Source organism: Alosa sapidissima, chromosome 4 (genome assembly GCF_018492685.1).
Source record: "Alosa sapidissima isolate fAloSap1 chromosome 4, fAloSap1.pri, whole genome shotgun sequence".
Classification (NCBI taxonomy): domain Eukaryota; kingdom Metazoa; phylum Chordata; class Actinopteri; order Clupeiformes; family Clupeidae; genus Alosa; species Alosa sapidissima.
In genome coordinates, this window is record NC_055960.1 from 13,954,120 (window position 1) to 13,972,654 (window position 18,535).

The 18,535-nt window shown below is 42.8% G+C and overlaps 1 protein-coding gene across 3 annotated transcripts in view; it reads left to right on the plus strand.

Moving 5' to 3' along the window:
- dnah1 (dynein, axonemal, heavy chain 1) overlaps window positions 1-17,677 on the plus strand; it is a 52,729-nt gene extending 35,052 nt beyond the window's left edge. For all 3 annotated transcript variants that reach the window (XM_042089216.1, XM_042089218.1, XM_042089217.1), the window contains exons 59-79: window positions 350-481; window positions 842-964; window positions 2,881-3,000; window positions 3,109-3,258; window positions 6,685-6,845; window positions 7,190-7,415; window positions 7,963-8,158; window positions 8,336-8,487; window positions 8,798-8,994; window positions 9,259-9,403; window positions 9,738-9,896; window positions 10,592-10,723; window positions 10,839-11,009; window positions 11,170-11,349; window positions 12,240-12,416; window positions 12,587-12,757; window positions 13,331-13,461; window positions 13,605-13,749; window positions 13,893-14,099; window positions 16,813-17,047; window positions 17,444-17,677. In XM_042089216.1, the coding sequence (XP_041945150.1) occupies window positions 350-481; window positions 842-964; window positions 2,881-3,000; window positions 3,109-3,258; window positions 6,685-6,845; window positions 7,190-7,415; window positions 7,963-8,158; window positions 8,336-8,487; window positions 8,798-8,994; window positions 9,259-9,403; window positions 9,738-9,896; window positions 10,592-10,723; window positions 10,839-11,009; window positions 11,170-11,349; window positions 12,240-12,416; window positions 12,587-12,757; window positions 13,331-13,461; window positions 13,605-13,749; window positions 13,893-14,099; window positions 16,813-17,047; window positions 17,444-17,565 (3,432 nt within the window). In that variant the 3' untranslated portion in view covers window positions 17,566-17,677. The remainder of the gene's footprint in view (window positions 1-349; window positions 482-841; window positions 965-2,880; window positions 3,001-3,108; window positions 3,259-6,684; window positions 6,846-7,189; window positions 7,416-7,962; window positions 8,159-8,335; window positions 8,488-8,797; window positions 8,995-9,258; window positions 9,404-9,737; window positions 9,897-10,591; window positions 10,724-10,838; window positions 11,010-11,169; window positions 11,350-12,239; window positions 12,417-12,586; window positions 12,758-13,330; window positions 13,462-13,604; window positions 13,750-13,892; window positions 14,100-16,812; window positions 17,048-17,443) is intronic.
- The last annotated feature ends 858 nt before the right edge of the window (window positions 17,678-18,535 follow it).

Below are 18,535 nucleotides of genomic sequence, written 5' to 3' on the forward strand. Positions count from 1 at the left end.
CATTCTCCTTGTGTGTGTGCTTGTGTGTGTGTGTGTGTGTGTGTTTCTCTGTGTGTGTTTCTCTGTGTGTGTGTGTGTGTGTGTCTGTGTGTGTGTGTGTGTGTGTGTGTGTGTGTGTGTTTCTGTGTGTGTGTGTGTGTGTGTGTGTGTGTGTGTGTGTGTGTGTGTGTGTGTGTGTGTGTGTGTGTGTGTATGTATGCGTGTGTGTGTGTCTGTGTCTGTGTCTGTGTGTGTGTGTTTCTCTGTGTGTGTGTGTGTGTGTGTGTGTGTGTTTCTCTGTGTGTGTATGTATGCGTGTGTGTGTGTGTGTGTGTGTGTGTGTGTGTGTGTGTGTGTGTGTGTGAGACAGCTGATTGGTGGTCTGGCCGATGAGAAAGTGCGCTGGAAGGAAACCGTTGAGAACCTGGAGTACATGGTTAATAATGTGGCTGGGGACGTGCTGCTCTCTGCTGCATATATAGCCTACCTGGGTCCATTCACCGTGAGTCTCTTCCTGGTTGTTATTCTCCTTATTCTTACTGTGTGTGTGTGTGTGTGTGTGTGTCTGTGTGTGTGTGTGTGTGTGTGTGTGTGTGTGTGTGTCTGTGTGTGTGTGTGTGTGTGTGTGATCAGATATCATTGGTACCTTATTGTTTTTAACCTATTCTCTATAGAGAGTGTCGTAACATAACCCATTTTAGACAATAAATGCAACCACTGACATTGGAGTCTTCCTCTAGTTTGCATAACAAACCTGACACCACACCTGAGTCTCCCCTTTTGTGTTATGCACGGCTTGTTACAGTGTGTGTGAATGGCACTGCTGTGTGGTGATACTGTACGTGTGCCATTGTCTGGACAGGGGGAGTACCGGGCAGCCATGGCGGACGAGTGGCTGCAGGGCTTTAAGGAGCTGAGGGTGCCGCACACGGAGCCCAACCTCATCAACACGCTAGGGGACAAAGTCAAGATCCGCTCCTGGCAGGTCCGCTTGAGCATCTGAGCTGTGCTACGCCTGCGTTTAGATTTTAGATGTTGGATGTAGTTGATGTTGAAAAATGATTTTTTTATAATTATTTGTGTATTGATGCATATCTCCAAACTTCCAAACAGTTCTTAAAGCCTTTATAGGAGTTATCAGCTATGCTTTGGGGTAACAGAAAAGATTTTGGGCTCTATTTTAACGATCTAATACGGAAGTTTGAAAACGCAAAACGCAAGTGGCTTTGTGGGCGGATCTTGGGCGGATCTTGGGCGCTGTTGCTATTTTACCGGCGGGATAACTGACGCAAATCTAAAATGGGGTGGTCTGAAGTAGCTACATTACTCATTGGTGTGGTTTGGGCGTAACATGCAATAAACCAATCAGAGCGTCATCTCACATTCCCTTTAACAACAGGCACGCTTGTTCCATAGATGATTGCTATTATGATGGCAGTTTGGACGGCGCAGCCAGGAGGGTTCACAGCGCTATAAGCACTGTTCAGTTGGGAACAGTTAGCTATTGATTTTTCCTCTTGACAAAATGTAATACAGAATTGTCACAAAGACATACTTTCCGATGTTTTGGGATCACTGTCACTGAATCACGAGGTTATGAATGCATGGTGATATTTTTGCAACGTAATCTAACATTACCTCTCTATAGACAATTCATATCTTCTGTTAGTTAATCTCTTCTCCCGTGCTGCTGCTGGGGCATTTGGGTCTAATATTTCCTAATTTATGTCATCAACACTGTGATTCATGGAAATGTGTACGCTAGATTTATGCCTATTTTTCACATCTTAATGGACACCACACTGATTTCCCTCGTGTGGTAATACTTTCCTTGTAATTATGTATGGTTTGCAGAAATGGGAACTGCATTGTATAGATGAGAGCGAAGTTACCATCAGGCAACTCAACAACGAGAAACAGTTTCCAAGTTGACCTAACTTTCCAACTCTGCACAGTATGCCATTAACTGCATGACAGTAGGCCATTTACAGTATTTTCTGTAAAGTAGAGTTTGTAAACACGTCGTCATCAACTTAATGCACGCACAACTTTTGTTTGAGCAGGAGAGAGAATAACAATGAATGGACCCAGCAACTACAGAAATTGTAGCCATACCATTGTAGCTGCTGTCTTTTACTATCTATGGTTGCTGGTTAACAGCACATAATAAGCTGATTTAAGCTAATTTTCTAACTCAAGACTTCAAGGCCATAATGGATATAAAACGTTTTTTGAAAACAACGAAAAGATGGAGGGAACATAGTGAAGCTTGGAGTTATTTCAGATGGGCTACAACAAGATAGGCAAAATTATGGTGCTTGTCAAAACCTTAGCGCAGCTGGAATAATGCTTAGGCTGATGTTAAAGCGCACACAATGTTTAAAGCCATACACAACGGTAAATTGGAACAAAACTAAAGGTAACTTTAGCCTTTATATGGCTGTATAAAGTTGTCTAAATTAATAGGTCGTAATTAGGCATTGTTGTTGTAAAGATATTGCATGTACTGTAGATGTTGTACTATATAGGCTACCAAATTTTTAGGTGACCAATGCATGAACAAAACCGGGAAATGAACAAATATTATCAAGGCTTTGAATATTTCCCTCTGTGCACGGGGGTGTCTGTAGATCTGCATCACGCCCCGTCTTTTCGCTGAACCGCCCCTATGGGCGCAATCGAATTCCCTAATTTACAGACATGTACCTGTGGAGGGAAAATTCCAATATGCGCTGACTGCAAAATAGGAAAGACAAAAGCGCGAGTATACAAAGTCAATTGCGCTGGAGTGCAAGATAGAGCCCTTTATGTTCAACATCCAATCCTTAAAGCCTTTGTTTCTCTCTCTCTCTCTCTCTCTGTCTGTGTGTGTGTGTGTGTGTGTGTGTGTGTTCTATAAAGATCGCAGGCCTACCAAAGGATCATTTGTCTGTGGAGAATGGTGTTATTGTTCAGTACTCTGAGCGCTGGTGCCTGTTCATTGACCCTCAGGGACAGGCCAACAAGTGGATCAAAAACATGGAAAGTCTTTTCTAGCCACATGTCAAATCTGCATTCAACCTACAGATATGTCCCTCTCCACACACATGGAGCCCAGCTCTTCCATTACACTGTCCTATTTTCCTGCAGGAGCGGGACAACGGATTGGACGTGATGAAGCTGAGTGACCGGGACTTCCTGCGCAGCCTGGAGAATGCGATCCGCTTCGGGAAGCCCTGTCTGCTGGAGAACATCGGGGAGGAGCTGGACCCTGCACTGGACCCGGTGCTGATGAGACAGGTGTGTCACTTCACATCTCCTGCCTCCGCTGACATGACATGACATGACATGGTCTATGACATGACATGACATGGTCTATGTCATGTCATGACATGACATGGTCTATGACATGACATGACAAGCCCATGACATTCTCTATTCCTGTATTGACAAGAAATAGAACACAAATGCATCGAGCTTATAGGGTAAACCAGTCCAATCTCCTACCCGTACCACATCAACCTCAGATTTCCCCCATGGATCATATTTCCCCAACACTTAAACTAACAAAACTAGCACTCCTAAATATCAGATCTCTTTCTAACAAATCATTCTTAATTCATGATCTAATTTGCACACACAACCTTGATTTTTTACTTTTAACTGAGACATGGTTAGATCAAGCAAACAGTGCTGCTACTCTCATCGAATCAGCTCCCCCAAACTTCAGTTTTTTGAGTGCTACCAGAGCAAATAAAAGAGGTGGGGGGATAGCCACAATTTTCAAGACGTCTTTTCAGTGCAATCAGTCGTCATTCGGTGACTTTACTTCATTTGAATATCTGTGTGCATGCATTAAGTCTTCTCCTCAGATTTTATTACTGACAATTTACAGGCCTCCAAAACATTCAGCTAAAGTTTTTCTTGAAGAGCTAGGTGAACTGCTATCAGTTGTTTGCATAGAGTGTGACTGTCTTATTATATCAGGGGATCTAAACTTGCATGTGGATAATCCTGAAAACAATTATGCCAAGGAATTCATTGCACTAATCGATACTTTCTCCCTAACACAGCATGTACAGGGGCCAACACACTCTCTCGGCCATACCCTCGACCTTGTTATCACAAAGGGTCTCGATGTCTCTACAGCTGTTAAAGACCTGGCCTTATCTGATCATTTTTGCGTGTTCTTTGATGTGTCTATGTCCCCACACACTCAAAACACAGCTATGATGGTAAAAAGGAGAATCATAAATTATCAGACAAGTGCTCTCTTTGAGCAAGCACTTTCACTAAAGTCAAGTCAACTGTCAGACTCTGAAGACTTATTTGATCACTTTAATGCAAAAATGGCAAACATTATGGATGACATTGCTCCATTACAATTCAAGAAAGTTAAGGACAAACAGAAAGCACCATGGAGGCAAAATCCAGCAGTTAAACTTCTAAAAAGAGAGTGTAGGAAGACTGAAAGAAAATGGCGTAAATACAAACTTCAGATCCACTATGAAATCCATAAAGAGATGCTCCGCACATATAACTCTGAAATATGCAAAGCAAGACAGTCTTTCTTTTCTAACATTATCAATAGAAGTTCAAATAACACTCGTATTCTATTTTCAACTGTTGATAAGTTAACAAATCCCCCCTCACAATTAGCGCCTGAACTTCTCTCAACTAATAAATGCAATGAGTTTTCATCTTTTTTTAAAGGTAAAATTGACAAAATCAGACTCAACATATCTGCTCAATTACAAATTCAACAACCTGAACTTCCAGCAACAAACAGAGGGAAACTAAACTTGATGTCAGAGTTCAGCTTGATAGACTACGAAACACTTGAAAAAACGGTACAGAATCTCAGCCCTTCCACATGTGTCTTAGACACTCTGCCTACCAATTTCTTCAAAACTGTTTTTCACCTCATAGCGGCGGATGTCCTTCAAATTGTAAATGTATCATTGCTGTCTGGCACTTTTCCTAAGTCACTGAAAACAGCTGTTGTAAAGCCACTTCTCAAGAAGAATAACCTGGATGCCTCCATGCTAAACAATTACAGGCCCATATCCAATCTACCTTTTATTGGCAAAATTATTGAAAAAGTAGTCTTTAATCAATTAACCACCTTCCTAACATCAAATGGGTATTTTGATTACTTTCAGTCTGGTTTTCGGGCAAATCACAGCACTGAAACAGCTCTCATTAAAGTTTCCAATGACATACGCCTCAACACAGATTCAGGTAAAACATCAGTCCTAGTGCTACTGGACCTTAGTGCAGCATTTGACACTTGATCACAATATTTTACTACACAGACTAGAACACTGGGTTGGATTTACAGGCATAGTTATCAGCTGGCTAAAATCATATCTACAAGAAAGGAGCTTCTTTGTTGCCATCGGAAACTGTACCTCAACACCAACGTCCTTGACCTGTGGTGTTCCCCAGGGGTCGATCTTGGGGCCACTATTATTCAACCTCTATATGCTCCCACTTGGACAAATCATTCAAAATAATTTGATTTCATATCATAGCTATGCAGATGACACACAAATTTACTTAGCTCTATCACCAAACAACTATGGTCCTCTTGAATCTATGTGTCAGTGTATAGAACAAATCAACACCTGGATGTCTCAAAATTTTCTTCAGCTGAACAAAGAAAAAACTGAAGTAATTATATTTGGTAAAAATGAGGAAAGACTTAGGGTTGCCACTCTCCTTGACACAAAAGGGTTGAAGGCAAAGGATACTGTTAAAAACCTTGGTGTATTAATTGACAGTGATCTAAATTTCAACAGCCACATGAAAGCGATAACTAAATCAGCTTTTTACCACCTCAAAAATATTGTCAAACTCAGAGGGCTGATGTCAAAACATGACTTAGAAAAACTCATTCATGCATTTATCTCCAGCAGGGTTGATTACTGCAATGGACTGTTCACAGGCCTTCCTAAAAAGACTATTAAACAGCTTCAGGTGATACAAAATGCAGCAGCTAGGACTCTAACAAAAACTAAAAGAACTGACCACATTACTCCAATTCTTAAGTCCTTGCACTGGTTTCCAGTAAGTCACAGAATTGACTTTAAAGCACTATTGCTTGTTTATAAATCAGTAAATGGAGCAGGACCTAAATACTTGTCAGACATGCTTCAGCAGTACACACCTTCTCGTCCTCTCAGGTCCCAGGTGAAAAACCTGCTAGTAAAACCTACAGTTAGAACTAAACATGGTGAAGCAGCTTTTAGCTGCTATGCGGCTCAGCTGTGGAACCAACTTTCGGATGACATTAAAAAGGCCCCAACTGTAGCCAGTTTTAAATCTAGACTTAAGACCAAACTGTTCTCAGACGCTTTCTGCTAACTGTGCCGAGTTACAAATTCTGAATCTGCCTCGATAATTATTCTACTTTGTCTTTTATTACTTTTTTTACTACTTTTGCCTTTGTTTTTGCTTACTAATTATTCTTTATTTTTAAATGATTTTACCTTGTGTTTTATGTTTTCTTTTTATTATGATCTTTACCTTTTAACTATTCTTTGACTATATTGCCCTTCTATGCTTTTATTTGTTATTATCGTTTGGTTTTGTTTATGTAAAGCACATTGAATGACCTCTGTGTATGAAATGTGCTATATAAATAAACTTGACTTGACTTGACTTGACTTGACATGACATGGTCTATGACGTAATCCTCACCTGGCCTGTCCTTTGCCTTCTCAGACGTTCAAGCAACAGGGCAATGTTGTTCTGAAGCTAGGAGACACTATCATCCCCTATCACAACGACTTCAAGATGTACATGACCACCAAGCTGCCCAACCCACACTACTCCCCTGAGATCTCCACCAAGGTCACACTCATCAACTTCACCCTGTCACCAAGGTACTGGCCTCCATATTAACTCCAGGCATTTGTCACATTCAAAGCACAAGTGGTGTGACTTATATCAAGTGGTGAATATTCCAAAATGATTTCTAAGTATCAATACTAATTCAGTATTACTTATTAATAACACTGATTTACCCACTTATAACAGCCTTATAAACTGTCTGAACCATCACTGTACAGTACCTACACTGTAATCTTTCACCATCTTAGCTGCTGTAGATTCTTAGAAGAATCACTTCACAGTACTTGGCCTGTGGTAGGTCATTCTCACAAACAGCACCCAGTGGTAAAAGGCACCTGGCCTGTGGTCTGACCGCATCTCTGGTGTTTTTGTGTAGCGGCCTGGAGGACCAGCTGCTGGGTTGCGTGGTGGCCGAGGAGCGGCCTGACCTGGAGGAGGCCAAGAACCTGCTGATTGTGAGCAGCGCACGCATGAAGCAGGAGCTGAAGGAGATCGAGGACCAGATCCTGCACCGGCTCAGCTCGTCCGAGGGGAACCCGGTGGATGACGAGGAGCTCATCCGCGTGCTGGGAGCGTCCAAGATCAAAGCCGCCGAGATCGAGGTCAGTCGGCCGCATGGATGGAGAAATTATCCATTTCATTCATAACTTATTAAAGTGCTTTCTGTCTGTACTGAGTAGCCAGTGAAGTGCTTATATGTGCAACACTGATCCATCACTTGGTGTTAAATGGCATTAAAGCTGTGTTGTGCTGTGCTGCGTTTAAGCTGTCATTTTGAAAGAGCTGCTTTTCATTGTGAGATGAAATGCACCGCGCTGGTGTCTTGCCAGATTCCATTCCAGAGATTCCATTTTTTTGTAGTTTAATCCACTTTGGATTGCAGCATGGTACTTGAGTACCATGAGTGTGTAACTGGAGTAAACCATGCATATATTTATGTTGCTCAACAGCCATAATTGCCAAGCTTAAATTGTAAGATGCCTCTTTTATCCCATAACTGCTAGTACTTTGTATTATAGCAGCTCAGCCTAACACCAAAGATTCTTGATTACTGACCGATACTTCAACCCTCACTGCTAACACTCTGTTAGGTGTCATTATGGAGAGTATTTATTTAGTGATGGTGCTCTGCATTGTTGTCTTCCGCAGGCTAAAGTGAGGGTGGCCGAAGAGACGGAGCGGGACATTGATGCCACCCGTCTGGAGTACGTGCCAGTAGCCGTGCGCACCCAGATCCTTTTCTTCTGCGTGTCGGACCTCGCCAACGTGGACCCCATGTACCAATACTCTCTGGAGTGGTTCCTGGGAATCTTCTTGGCTGGCATTGCCAACTCGGAAAGGGCCGGTGAGATTGATGATGCAAAAGTGATTTGAACAATTGTTTATTTGAACAATTGGTTTATGTGAGAGTTGTTCAGACCAGTTTGTTATCAATGGCAGAGCAGAGGATGCATTTAGTATTTTAAGTCTTTCACTGCACGGTTGAGTAATGTCAAGCGGTCTGTGTGTTTCGCTTCGACAGGCACGGTGGAAGAGCGAATCGTCAACATCAACAAGTACTTCACCTTCAGCCTGTACAGCAACGTGTGCCGCAGCTTGTTTGAGAAGCACAAGCTGATGTTCGCCTTCCTGCTGTGCGCCCGCATTATGATGAACGAGAACAAGATCGACATGGTGAGTGAGAGTGCAGTGTACTCACACGTATACACACACACGGACACACATACACACACACATTATGCGGCCTGTTTTATTGGGATGCTTATAAGAGCAGTAGGTGACACAATCATGTGATCATGATCATCATGTGATCAGAACACATGGAACTGGTTATGCGGTTGTCCAGCAACATTGCTCAAAAATTGTCCCAAGAACTGTATCATAACATTTAGATGTGACAGACGCACCATTTGAAAATGGTTTGTGTCCACTTATGGCAGTTGTCCTCTGGGCATCTCTGACCTCTGATGACCTCTGCCCTCAGGCGGAGTGGCGTTACCTGCTGGCAGGGGGCATGGTCCAGCTGGAGCTGCCCAATCCGGCAGTGTCGTGGCTCTCGGACCGCGCCTGGCAGGACATCCTGGGCCTCAGCGCCCTGCCCAACTTCAGCAGCCTGGCCGACAGTTTCTCCAAGCACATGGGCGGCTTCAGGGAGATCTTCAACAGTAGCCAGCCACACAGGTCACCTGCAAAAGCTCACCTACAATATGTCAGCAAACAGATTAGTGTATTGTGTGTTTATATCAGATTTGGGCGAGAGTTTGTGTTCATGTGTATTTGTGTGTGTGTGTGTGTGTGTGCTGTTTTGTGTGGATGTAAATGTAATGATGTATGTCTCTGTCACACACAACCACCAGGTATCTATCTGTGTATGCACATTTGCTTTGATTGACTGTCCAAGTGAAGGGCCTCACATCTGGTCTGTCCTTGCCTTTGTGAATGCAGGCAGCCTGTCCCTGGTGAGTGGGAGACAAAGCTGAGCTCCTTCCAGAAGCTTCTGATCCTGCGCTGCCTGCGAGCTGACAGCCTGACACAGGGACTGCAGGACTTTGTGGCTGCCCAGCTGGGCCAGCGCTTCATTGAGCCTCAGGTGCTTCACTGAGCCCTGAGACATAGACAAATCTATATTCTCATTTTGGTATAGATTCTATGTAATGTATGTTGTAATGTACACTGTATGTGTATGTATACAAAAGTGTCTACACAATCCTGTAGTCTACATTATTTTGAGGCTGAGGCTTCTGTATCCATCTCTGTTTTGTACCCTAAGTTTAACTTTATCCAATGCTTTGCTCCTCATTTAGAGTTCTGAAAACATTCCTTGCACATATCACATATGTGTGTTCATTTACCCTGTGCCCTGGGCCAAACTCTGGTCGTGTGCTTGTGTGTGTGACCCATCTCCTCTGCCGCTCTCTCCCCAGACGTCCGACCTCTCGGTGGTGTTTAAGGAATCGTCCCCCACCATCCCGCTCATCTTCGTGCTGTCCCCAGGGACCGACCCGGCCGCCGACCTCTACAAGTTCGCCGACGTCATGAGGTTCTCCAAGAAAATGAATGCCATCTCCCTCGGCCAAGGCCAGGTCAGCATGAGATGGGAGACCGCAGCCTCGGAATGTTCCTTTGACCCACATTTGTTTTTTTTTCCTCATCATCAAGAAATCTCTTTACGTCTTTCTTTCATATACAGTGAGAGACTGTCCTGGTTGGTGTGCTAATTACAGGTCTATTTTTAAAACTGCCACCAAGGACTCGGGAGTCCTATGTCACCTATTAAAGAGACGTTAAATTCTCTACGAGCTAGGAGCGCAGGTCTGCAACGGCCTCTGTTTGGTGCGACTGGGACCTCTCGACGTGCATGCATCGTGTCAGCCCATTTCCATATGGGTGACGTGCGGAGGACCCAAGTGAATCACATTGTACACATTATACATTATCCCACACCAATAACTTGATCCATCCCTGTCAAGCTTAACAGTGAAAGCTTCCCCACAGGCCACTAAGAGAGGGAGATATGTAACAGTGTGTTGTTGTTATGGTGAGGATGTTGTTGTGTGGTTCAGTGCCATGGCCAAGCAGTTGTCATGCTAACGATGTGTGAGTACACTGTCACGCTGTGATTCATTAGTGGTTTTCTTGTTATGCGCAAAGGGGTCCTGGAGAGTGGACAAGCTCATTCTGTGGGCCATAATGTTTTTTTCTAGCTTTTTTTCCCTCCATTAGTCAGGCTAACTGGTGTGTGTGTGTGTGTGTGTGTGTGTGTGTTTGGTGTTGGTAGGGGCCCTGGGCCGAGGCCATGATGTACGGCGCCATGGAGAAAGGCAAGTGGGTCTTCTTCCAGAACTGCCACCTGGCGCCCAGCTGGATGCCCTCTCTGGAGCGGCTCGTCGAGAATATTGACCCGGAAAAGGTGAGAACACTCTCACAAATGGATAATAAACTGTGAACTCAGGTCTGTTGGGGGCCACTTGTGGGTCTTGGAGATGGGGTCAAAAGCATGTGGTCTTTTGGGTAATCTATTTCAGGTGCACAGAGACTTCCGCGTATGGCTTACGAGTCTGCCCAGCAACAAGTTCCCGGTGTCTATTCTCCAAAATGGCTCCAAGATGACCATCGAGCCTCCCAAAGGCATCAAAGCAAACCTCCTGAAGAGCTACCTGAGTCTCACTGAGGATTTCATCACTTCGTGCTCCAAGGTCTAGTCCTCAGCACCACGTTCTACCTGTTGAACTCTGTCCTCCCAGTAGTCCACACTGATATCACTCTGTCTTCTACAACATGCGTACTGTATAAATTGTGTGAATCACAATGTATCAGTGAAGTCCTCCGGACTCTGGCACATCTTTCTTTCACCAGGCGTCGCAGTTGAAGTCTCTCCTGTTCTCCCTGTGCCTGTTTCACGGAAATGCCATTGAGCGCAGGAAGTTTGGACCTCTGGGCTTCAACATTCCGTACGAGTTCACCGATGGGGACCTGCGCATCTGTATAAGCCAGCTGAAAATGTTCCTGGACGAGTACCAGGACATTCCTTACAAGGTTTGGGGAAACACTCTCTCTGCCTCCACAAACATCCTCACCGTTCTCTCACCTCTCAGTGCAGTTGAATGCTAAACAATCTATTTAAAGCACCAATCTGATTGATTTCATGTTGACATATCTTCATTCACAAATCATGATAAACTCCAACTGAAAAATTGGTAGTATTTGAGTATTGGTTTCATGACATGTAATCAGAGGAGACACAGGGTTGAGCTGCCCCTTGTTTTTAGTCCATTGGTTCCTCTGTTTCTTCTTCTATTATATATTAATATATTAATATAATATATAATTAATATTTGAATCAGATTGAACTCCAGTTTATTTATTCCAGATAAATATGTATTCAGACTGAAATTGGTTTGTTTGCACATAAGCACAGTGACTGCCTGCTGCACTCTTTTCTTTTACTCTACGCCTCCACATCTGGTCTGAGTTTTCAGATTTGTTTTGTTCAACTCACCTCTCTCTGCCCTTTCCCTGACCTCTGTGGTTATGTTTTTCCCATTTCCTTTGCATGTTGTGTGTACTGTGCTGTTGTTGTGTGTCCTGTGCTGTGTTGTCAATGTTGTTGGCATCTGCCGGTGCTTTTTCTGTGTATGGGTTTTAGACATCCTGCTGCACATTAAATTTCCTTTTCTAAGAAAAAATTATGTAAAACTTGAACTTGAACTTGAACTTGATCCCTTATCCTCTATGAGATGTGAATTAGTAAGTGTCCTCCTTGTCATACTGGAAATATTTACAGCAGTCATGTTGGAACTATTTACAAGGTAAATCATGAGCCTAGACAGAGCAGAGGGACTGGCATAGAGAACATAGCTCAGACTATTAGCAATGCTGTGTGCTGTTTTGTTTTAAACTTCACCTCAATACTTCCTGTGGCCTAGGTGCTGAAGTATACGGCGGGCGAAATCAACTACGGCGGCCGCGTGACGGACGATTGGGACCGACGCTGCATCCTCAACATCCTGGAGGATTTCTACTCTCCTGCTGTACTAGAACCCGCACACAGCTACTCCCCCTCCGGAGAGTACCGGCAAATCAGCACTGACCTCGACGTGAAGGTGAGCCATGATGCCCCACCCCCTCTCCTCTCTCTGATTCTCTCTTTTCTCTCTCTCTCTCTCTCTGATTCTCTTTTTCTCTCTCTCCCTCTGACAAAAAGACCAGATGGTCATGGCTTGTCATTTTTATGTCTGCTTATTACAGCTGTTATGTTGATGACTTTCCACAGGGGTACCTGGAATACGTGCGCAGCCTGCCCATCAACGATGCGCCGGAGATTTTTGGGCTCCATGACAATGCCAACATCAGCTTTGCCCAGAACGAGGCGTTCACCCTCCTGGGCACCGTGGTGCAGCTGCAGCCCAGGGCTGCGGCCAGTGGTGGCAAGGGCAGAGAGGAGGTAACGTTACAGAGTGCAGGGTTGCCACAGGTCATGGAATTTCTGGAATATCATGGAATTTTGCTAAAGTCTAGGGAAGTCAGGGAATATTTGGGACAAAGTCATGGAATATCAGGGAATTTTGTTGTAGCAATTTAGAATATACTTGCCAAAATACAAATATATTTCCACACAGAATTGGTGTATATCTGGTTATTAGCTTTTCTGTTTGATTGAGTGATGATGGGTAGCCCAACTTTGTTTATTCAATGCCCATTTATTCATATTCCGCTCTAAAAAAGTCAAAGATTCTTGAACGCTACGCGGCTGCTCTGAAATCTTATCTCATTATATGTCATGAAAATTCAGGGTTTTTGTCAGGGAAAGTCTTGTTGAAGCAGGAAGCAGAAACAGACAAAAGAATGTTGTTTTTACCGATTTGAAGACATAATCCAATCCATATTAAAACTTGTCTGACATATTTTTGCATGAGCGTGCACCAGCTTCAGTGCATGCAAATCTTGACTAAACCAGAGGTTTACTAAATATGAGCACTTGACGATGTTCAGTTGCACCTGTTTCTGTCTCCTGCAGATTGTTGAGGAGATTGTGGGTGGTATCATGGAAAAGATTCCCAACCCCATTGATTTGGAGGAGGTGATGACCAAGTATCCCGTTCTATATGAGGAATCCATGAACACCGTTCTCATCCAGGAAGTGATAAGGTATCCCTCTCTCTCACCATTACTAAATTATAAAGAGACAACTATGAACTCACTAAAAAACAGACCATTAAATCTGCTTCTTAATAACTTAAATGAAAGTGCATTAGCAGTTCTCTTACACTACAGCTCTTTCTACTTTGTAGGTATAACAAGTTACTGGAGGTTATATCCAGGAGCCTGGTTGACCTGGTGAAGGCTTTGAAAGGCTTGGTGGTGATGTCATCCGAGCTGGAGCTCATGGCCAACAGCCTGTTCATCAATGCTGTCCCAGATATGTGGAAGGCCAAGGCAAGATGCTTAGCATAATTCTGCCATATCAGTCTGCCTTGCATTCAGAAAAAAAACGTCTGATAATGATTTTATACAGCGTTGTAATTCTACTCTGTAGTAATATGAGAAAGAATTCACAATATTTTGATATTTCTACCCAGGCGTACCCCTCTCTGAAGCCCTTGTCCTCGTGGGTGTCTGACCTCCTCCAGAGGATCAGTTTCCTGCAGGGATGGATCACAGATGGCATTCCCTCTGTGTTCTGGATCAGCGGCTTCTTCTTCCCACAGGCCTTCCTGACAGGAACGCTGCAGAACTTTGCTCGCTCCTCTTTGGTCTCTATTGATACCATAGGATTCGACTTCAAGGTCTGATTTCACTCCTTACACACACACACACACACACACACACACACACACACATACTGGTGTAACTGTAGCCAGCTGGTACCATAGCTGCACAGTAAACGACTTGAGAGACCTGCTAGTAAGAAACTCTAATTTGCAGGATTGAGTTTGGGCAAGGCTGAACTGTGCGGTCAGTCAAACACGATGCGGTTACTCTTGCACAGTTAGGTTACCTCTATTAGAGGGAGAGCAGATAGCTAACAAACGTTCAGAAAAAGTCCTGTTGGCAAATTTGAGGAAAAGTCGGTGAAGGGGCTATTTCACACAATATGAGGGTGCTGAATTCAAATATTTTGTTTACCAAGCTCAATTTTGAGTTTTAAGCTTGCTAATTAGCATAATTAGCATAATTCACATACTTTTTGGTTTTGCCATCAGATATCATAGGAATTGCAAAAATAAGGCATTAATATACTCTTTATGTATCAGATACAGTATGTTGTAGGACAGGACAGGAATTACCCCAATGACCCTCAAGTAGCAAATGAAAATAAGCTAAAATTAAAATATAAATTGAAATAATAGCTAAAATTCAGGATGACGTTTAGAAGCAAAATAGATTCCTTGATAATAAATTGATAGAATAGTAGGTGACTGCTCATTTTTCTGTAGAAATTACTTTGTCACTAACTATTATGAACAGTTGTCAGTCTTTACAGAGGATTTACACTGTATTTTATTTTTTTTACTGTAAAGGCGACTGTGCTTGCCTAGTTAAAACATCTCACTGGTGCTCTTTCCTATCATTCAAATTCCAGCCATGCAAAAAAAATGGAAGAGTGTGCATGTTTGAGGGTTGCTGAAGAGTGCTATGGAGATTGCATTATTTGCAAAAAAATTAGACAAGATATCCTTTATAGTGCAACAAAAAGAAACATTCTCCAGTGCATCATTACTGCATATGATGCTGAAAGAGATGTGAACCTAGGACAAATCCTCAGCTATGAACTGATTAATGTCCCTGTACTGTAGCTATTGCAGATAGTGATCGTTATTTGTGAAGTGATAAGTCTATCCTCACTCAAGTGCTGTCTAGCAATGTGGAATGTCCAGTAGTGATCACTGCAAAAACTGATCATTCAACACTGGTAATAGATACTCAAGATCTAGTTATGTCTTTAGGACACCCATCTGACTGCAGCACATTTAAGAAGTATGCCGGAAAGTTTGTAAGAAACTTTTGTATTGTTATTTGGTATTTGTTATGTGGTAGCAAATTATGTTGACTATCAAAGAAATAGACCTAATGTAGGAATGCACACAGATATTGCAACAGATCCGCTCAGGCCAATCCAAACTTTTCTCATTTGTTGTTCCTCGTTGGTGGAACACACTGCCAGTTCCTACATGGGCAGGGTCATCCCTCTCCATTTTCAAAAAAACTCCTGAAGACCCAGCTCTTTAGAGAACATCTCCTCTCATAGCACCACTTACAACAAGTCTTGCTGATCCTAGCACTTACCACCCGTCTTGAACTGACACTCAACTGTTTAAAAACAGCACTCACTGATGCACTTATTTTTACTGTACTCTACCGTTTTTAAATTGTCCTAAAGTTGTTGAGAGAATTGCTTTAAAACTTAACTGTTACCATGTTGTTAGTCGCTTTGGTTAAAAATGCGTCAGCCAAATGTAATGTAATGTAATAATGGTGTAGGCCTATCTGATTAAGACCCGGTTGAAACGTACTTATTAAATAACACTGTAAGCAAAGAAGAGTATCTTCACTTTTTTCCATTTGCAACTGTCAAAGAAATCCTATAAACACAGGAAGGCCTAGGGTATCCTACCTAAAGATTAGGTTCTTCTGCATAGCATTAAGTTTGAACACTGACCTTGATCTAGCCTACTTTGGCTATTTAAAGGTAATTTATTGCCAAAACATCACACAATATAAATGAGCTATAACAAACAATAAAGGTCTTAATCCCACACAAACTACTATTACAGGTACTACAGTACACTACAGGTATTGTATGGAAGTCATAATTTTGGTATTGTGACACTATGACAGAGCCACTCTGTTTTCTAGATCAATGGCATATTAGAAGAGCACATTATCAAGCTCTAGTATGGAGGCAAGCACACATACCAAATCCAGTGTTACTGGAATCAAATGTTTTCAAGTCAAATGTCAAATGTTTTTTACTTGTCGGTTGTTGCTGACGGTAAGCCTGCATTAGGCTTATTCCCGCTATTTAAGATCATATGTACTGTAGTATATATTCTGAGTTGAAGGTTATCTGTGCAATTTGTTATTGTGATGAAATGCATTAGACACCACGAGTGACTCACTATGTTAGCAATAAAAATATGGTTGTGTTTTGATTAGAATTTCCGAGTTTATTACATGTTAACTGTAATCATGTTCCCATTACATATGTTATTAAACTATATCATGGCTTCTTTAATGCTCAAACATGTAATTAGAGAACACTTTAATTTGTTTTTAGTGATTACTTTTGAAATCAACCCAATTTAGGGAAACATAAGCAAAAATAATCGCTATTCTATGTTAAAATGCTGCTTAGAACTCAGAATTGAGCTTGGTAAACAAAATATTCAGAATCAGCACCCTCTGTGAAGCTGCTCTCCCTCTATATAGAAACACTGGCAAACGACGGTGGACACTCAATTAGTCTTTTAACCAAGTCTGCGTTGCCCTGTTGTGCAGGTGATGGAGGAATCCCCTGCTGAGCTGACCACCAGGCCTAAGACGGGCTGCTTCATCCACGGCCTGTTTCTGGAGGGCGCCCGCTGGGACGCCCACGCCGGCCTGCTGACCGAGTCACGGCCAAAGGAGCTCTACACAGAAATGGCCATCCTCTGGCTGGTGCCCGTTCCCAACCGCAAGGCTCCGGCCTCGGGCATCTACACCTGCCCCATCTACAAAACCCTGACGCGTGCTGGTTAGTCTCCCGCTGTGTGAAATGGCTGAAACAAGGCCAACTGAAAGAGGTGGAAGTGCTTGGAAATGTCTAGTACATTGGTTATTGTTGCCTGTTGTGCCCTTGGGGCAGTCTTAGCACTGCCATTCTCTTGCAAAATGACTACCATTCACAGTTGCCCTGTAGAGATTGGCTTCCTCCCTTCCATGGGTAAATCGATATGGCACATTCTTCGGTTACCTCGGACCATTTCCCATGCAGACAGACAGACACACTCGCTTTGATTTGAATGCAGATAAGATCACAGTTGCATTAGGAATTACCAGATGGATGCTTTTGGCTCGTACCCTGCTCTCAACCTCTGCTCTCTCTCTCTCTCTCTCTCTTTCTCTCTCTTTCTTTCTCTCTCTTTCACAGGAACTCTCTCCACAACGGGCCACTCCACCAACTACGTCATCTGTGTGGAGCTGCCCACTGACCGCACCCAGAGGCACTGGATCAAACAGGGCGTGGCACTAATCTGTGCGTTGGACTACTGAACATGCCCACACATACATTATTGAAATTTCAATAAAGCAGACAGACGTGCACTCTGCACTCATCCAATCAAAACCATATGTAAACAATGATTAAAATATTGTATTGAATTATAAATGGAATTATACTAATACATTTGTATAGATGTAAAGGAATGAACTTTACACTATGTGATAATTCCTGGGTCACCACTTACCATTGAAGGCCCTTAGAATTTGCAGTACACAAACATACAGTCACTCATTTTTCAAGTTCTCTCTTCTCTGTCCTTAATCCATTTTTAGAGTGAGCATATTTGAACTTGTTAGATAATTGTTTTCAAAAGAGATTTAAACTCATACTTACAGCTCTTTTTGCTGTTTTAGTTGCCAAATAACATTAGAGGGTTAAACTATGGCGAATAGCCTACACTACTCACAAAAAGTTAGGGATATCTGGCTTTTGGGGGAAATTTTATATTTCGGTACAGAAAGTACTGAAACATTGAACTGTTGGACATGTGCATTCAAAAGTTAAGAGAAGGTCGCATTGAGTTCACCTGTAAAGGTTATAGTGGATTTTAGGTTCACCCTGAAATTTCACCCGAAAGCCAAATATCCCTGACTTTTTGTGAGTAGTCTAAAACAATGAACAAATCACTGAGACGGTGAATTGCATGTTGTGTATGTATATGTGCATGTGTAAGACTATTTCGTGCAGTCTTTAATAACTACAGTGCTGTGCAGCTATATACTGTAGTATTCTAAGTTTGTATTACAGCATGATTGTTTATGGTCCCTGTGCTGCGTCTGACATTGACTACACCCTTTGCTTAATGGAAATAATGATTCCTTGGCTGGTACCATACCTAAATGTGCCAGCAGTCTCCCCCATGCCCGTTTTGGTGTGCTGTTCGTATTGGCCTGGTTTAAAGGCATTCAGGGCTGGTAGCGAGAACACATGGACCTTTTAAGGGACAACGGGACCAATTGC